General features: G+C 49.5%; 1 protein-coding gene across 2 annotated transcripts in view; it reads right to left on the reverse strand.

Annotated features, from left to right (window-relative positions):
* Window positions 1-19: 19 nt before the first annotated feature.
* Window positions 20-1,820, reverse strand: part of LOC108234686 (cadherin-10-like) — a 50,456-nt gene continuing 48,655 nt past the window's right edge. For both annotated transcript variants that reach the window (XM_025005487.2, XM_025005486.2), the window contains exon 6: window positions 20-691. In XM_025005487.2, coding sequence (XP_024861255.1) covers window positions 258-691 — 434 coding nt within the window. In that variant the 3' untranslated portion in view covers window positions 20-257. The remainder of the gene's footprint in view (window positions 692-1,820) is intronic.

A 1,820-nucleotide genomic window follows, 5' to 3' on the forward strand; every position in this document is an offset into this window, starting at 1 on the left:
GGGGGGGGCCACAGCGCTTATGAAGCATTCAGCTCTTACAGCTGCGTTGGCGCTGAGCCGCTTTAATCTATACTTCGAAACATTTGTCGAGTAAATCAAGCTGAAACAGTCCAGATTAAAGGCCTGGCGAGCCCTGACGAAACGCTTGCATTTCACGCCGCAGGTTTTTAAACAAAGATCTTTGGGGTTTTTTTTGAGAAATTATGAACTTTGAGCTGTTTTGGTCAAACCTTAAAACAAACCCAACAAGCTCATGTTCAAAGTGCGTGTCGTGACTGAATCTTTGCTACAGTCACACCAAATCCTAAGTCAGTATCTCTAAAATTGGACTGAGTTATTGGCGTTTTTGTGTTTTTGCGCAGCCATCTTGAATCGGGTCGACTCCGAAGGGTAACCCGTTGTAGATGTGCATCCAGGAGGTGCTTTCTAAGAGTTTCATTGCTGTATGGGGAGGTAGTGACGGCGGTGAAACAAGAACTTTTAAAGCTCTCGGACTGGCTGACCTTCCTGAGCACGATGACGCCCTCCTGCGTGCTCCTGTTGGTGGTGATGTCGAACATGCCGGGGCCGTCGCTCCCAATGATCCTGTAGTCCATCTCGGCGTTCGGGCCAATGTCGGCGTCCACGGCCCGGATGACCCCCACCGCCGAGCCCAGCTCATTGGACTCGGGCACTCTGAACTCGTACAGCGCTGCGGACAAAGAATGTAAGTTTCATTTTTGTTTTTTTTAAATCTGGTCAATCGGAATCAGGCTGTGGAAGCATTTTTTTTATTATTATTATTTAGAAAAAGCTCAGGTGTGTGAGTGGCCATGACAACCGAGGTCTCATCCTTTGTGTTTCTTTTCATGTCAAAGCTTTCTTTCCCAGCAGAATCAGTCCCCCCCCCCGGCCGGTGAATCCGCGCTTCTCCTTAATATTTTGCTAATCAGGGCGAGGACCCCCCTAAACTGGTCGATTCCCTTAATGGGGGGCAGAAAAACCAACCTAAACTCAAAACGCGTGAGCCAAAAATGAAACAGCGGCGACCGGAGAGTTTCCGTTTTGACCTTGGTGATGTGAAAAAAAAAAAAAAAAAAAAGCGGCAACGTAAGTGGATGAGTCAGAGAGCGAGGCCGCAAAAGTTCAGGTCGCGGAGAGACTGAGTCACAGCCAATCAGAGCCGAGGAGGAGGAGGAGGAGGAGGAGGTGTGAGAGAAGGGATTTAATGATTTGTAGATCAGCTGTGAAGCTGTAAAATATACCTTGTTTCCAAATCGGCCTCTTTCACACAACTCGCTACAAGCCGTATCGACTCTCCGCTCAAAGATTAGGAAGCTACATAAATTCTGGGCCAATTTGCTCTGCGTAAATTCATTGCCTCTTCTTGATGGTTTTTTTTTTTTTTTCCCCTCTCTCTCTCGCTCTGATTTTGCCAAATGATTTCCTGGTTTGAGTGAGAAGGGGCGGTGAATTGATGGCTGCCTGTCTCGTATGTTTAAATAAATAACCGGGACGGCGGCGGCGGCGGCGGCGGCGGCAGCGGCGGCGGCGGCAGCGGAGGAGAGCGGCTGTGATATACGCGAGCGCACAGCCTGCGGAGACAAACAGCTCTGACACTCTAATAAAACACGCTGACAGCGTTTTGGCAACGCCTGAGTCGGCAGGTCTGTGTGACACCTAACTCCAAACACACACACACTCTGAAAGGGACGCTCCGAAAGAAGGTTTCCCCGAGGCTAACGGGTATTTAGCATCGGCTGAGAAAGAAGAGGCATCACTCCGGCAGACAACAATGATATCGCTTCCTGACACTCTGCCTCCTTTGGGTGTCCCGTTAC

This window comes from Kryptolebias marmoratus, linkage group LG21 (genome assembly GCF_001649575.2).
Source record: "Kryptolebias marmoratus isolate JLee-2015 linkage group LG21, ASM164957v2, whole genome shotgun sequence".
Taxonomy (NCBI): domain Eukaryota; kingdom Metazoa; phylum Chordata; class Actinopteri; order Cyprinodontiformes; family Rivulidae; genus Kryptolebias; species Kryptolebias marmoratus.